The sequence below is a fragment of the Acanthisitta chloris genome, unplaced genomic scaffold (genome assembly GCF_000695815.1).
Source record: "Acanthisitta chloris isolate BGI_N310 unplaced genomic scaffold, ASM69581v1 scaffold13215, whole genome shotgun sequence".
In the NCBI taxonomy this organism is placed as follows: Eukaryota; Metazoa; Chordata; class Aves; order Passeriformes; family Acanthisittidae; genus Acanthisitta; species Acanthisitta chloris.
This window is the reverse complement of record NW_008672159.1, coordinates 17,036-19,687: the sequence shown is the minus strand read 5'-3', so window position 1 is coordinate 19,687 and position 2,652 is coordinate 17,036. Positions and strand designations below refer to the sequence as shown.

At 35.5% G+C, this 2,652-nt stretch overlaps 1 protein-coding gene across 1 annotated transcript in view; it reads right to left on the bottom strand.

Annotated features, from left to right (window-relative positions):
- TTC21B (tetratricopeptide repeat domain 21B) overlaps positions 1 to 2,652 on the bottom strand; it is a gene marked incomplete at its 5' end in the record, with an annotated part of 35,228 nt that overhangs the window by 15,550 nt on the left and 17,026 nt on the right. The window contains one exon of the mRNA XM_009074409.1: positions 994 to 1,100. Coding sequence (XP_009072657.1) covers positions 994 to 1,100 — 107 coding nt within the window. The remainder of the gene's footprint in view (positions 1 to 993; positions 1,101 to 2,652) is intronic.

Sequence of the window (2,652 nt, the reverse complement as noted above, 5' to 3'; positions counted from 1 at the left end):
AGTTTTGTGTAAATTCATACGACAGCAAAAGAAAAAGGAACAAGAAAAGACTGCAAGGAGAATGGAAGGACAAGGAAGGACAGTTCTGAGGGCAGTAATAAAAACAACAACAAGAAAAAGGAGGAAAAATCAAAGTTTTTTAAGTGCGGTATAGTGAGAAAACTTAAACACCAAAGAAGTAAAGAGTAAGAGGAGACTGCTTAGTGGGAATTTTACTAGAAGAGAATTGGGAGAAATAAATGTCAACTTTGAGAAAGAATAAGGTATTTAAGGGAAAAAAAAAAGTAAGAATTTAACAACAGATTAAACGCCAGTATCAGTAGGTTTTAAATGCATATACTTTCTAACCAATCTACACTGCTGGTCAGAAGATGTTACCAAGGCTTACAGTTTCTGTAAGAGAGTGGAAGTATAATGGAACAGAATGTACTGACTCAACTCCTTGCCCAACCCTTGTGCTGAAAAAGTATCTTCTACGAGACTAAATCTCTAGCTTCCAAGTTTGTTCTTTCAAGCCTCAGTTTGAATGATAATATTCAAGTCCAGAATCAGCAGATATTACTGCTATTTAAAATAAACAGCAGTACAACAAGATGACCGGTAGCCATCAAAAGCTTTTCTAGATTGCTCTATGAATGGTGTTCAACACTGAGCTAAAGATATGTAACCTAGCTCTTTCCAGAGCAAATTTTGTTTTCACCGACTCTGCTAAATCTATGCTCCGCAGACTAATGAAGGCATACTAGGACTGCAGGCTTCCAGTAAAAGCCTGAATTTTGATCTAAAATTCAGACAACACTGCTTGCAAAATGCTTAGACTTTCTAATCCCTTACGTACTTTACATTTCACGCCACTCACAATGCTTTATCCCTAGCATGTACCATTTTCTGCATTCACAAGACTATTATGGCTAGAATCTGGCATAAAAGTGAAACACAGGATAAACATGAGGACACTGCAAGTTTTCATAGATATTTTCTGTTTTCCTCTACCTGTTGTAATGAGAGAATAGCTTCATCAGTCTTCTCCATTTTGCTGTAGATTTTTGCCAGAAGCACCTGGTAACGTACATCTTCCATCAGAGAAGACAATTCATTAACTGTAAGAAATACATTAAACAAACATTTTTCTTGAAAGAAATGATCCTGGTAAAGCCAAAGCAAGATGAAGCTATCCACATACTCTAGGCAAGAGCTAAGTGAAAAGTGCAGAGCTCCAACGTATGTACTTAGGATTGCGATTTGACTCGGTGTGCTGTTAGAGGGCAGAGTATGTTGCTAGTCAGCAGAGTAAACATTACAGACTACAAACAGGGTGAGATTTAAGGCCAAAGACATTGAAAGATGCAAAAGGAATAAAAAAAAATAATTTACTGTCTAGTCTATTTGCATTTTCAGAAATACGAGAGAAAATATTCTGATTGAAGTGGACAGGAAATAAAGCCATTCCTGACATTGCATGTCTAAATCCTCCTCAAAGCCAGTGTCCAAACTGATTCAATGTGTTACTGTACATGCAAAAAGCCTAAGTTTTCTTGACAAAATTTCTAGTCAGACCTCAAACTACATTTCTTTTGCTAGAGTCTGGAACAGACATTATTACAAAGTTCTCTTAACTAAATATTTCATTATCTACTTAAAAAGCAGCAAGCTACCTATGAATAATGGTTAAGAGATACGCATCAGTTAATGTTTGAAGACTACAGGTTCTCCCCGGCTTATGTTCATTGTAATCTATTGACAAAGTGGTATCTTGAGCACAGTTTCACATTAAAATATAAAAGCCAGCAAAATCTATGTTTTATCTTTATTAAAATTAAAGAAATAAGCATGTAGAGCTACACTCTACTAGCAAACTGGTCTTCAAGGTGCTGTAATTGTGACATGCTATTCTAAATCAGAGATTAGACTGTGTTGCCAACCATGTACAATCATTGCCTCCGGTACATTTCCTTTAACTCATTTTTCTTTCACAAATGAAGGATATTTTAGCATTTCTAAACAAAAAATGAATTGTTCAATAAATTTTCCCCATCAGCCAAGTAAACATTTTTCATGTAGAGAATGTGCATATCACAAAGATATACAAAAAGGATATTGGCTTATGTACTTCGTGCTTCATTTTAAGATGGAAGAGAAGATTTTAAAGTACATAGGGCAAACTGTATTTACTGCTAATTATCTTTCCGCACTAGAAAATTGAGATGTCTTGAGAATGATTATTAAATTAGCCAGATCCTCAAAGGCTTAACGAAGACAGGAACACAATGTTAAATCTGAGGATTTTTTTCAGTAAGTAAACAAGACAAAAAACTAACACTCCCCTGCACTGCATGAAAGAACCAGTAAAACAGTGACAAAAGAAAATCTTACAGAATGGACTAGTGATAAGACATTATAGTATCACGTCTCTATTCAGACAGTCACAATGGTTAAAAAACATAATTAAACCACTGCAAAACAACTTCCTTACTTAAGAGTACTGCACACCTAAACAGCTTTTTAATTGCCTTTTAACAAAAATGAGGGGAAAATATTCACAAGTTTAAGCTTTGCGAGTACGTATTGCTAACATGTAAAAGGAGGGTCCTAAGTGGCATCTTCAACCAGTTCAATCTCTGCTCTGGAGGACACTGAATGGTAGCATTTACC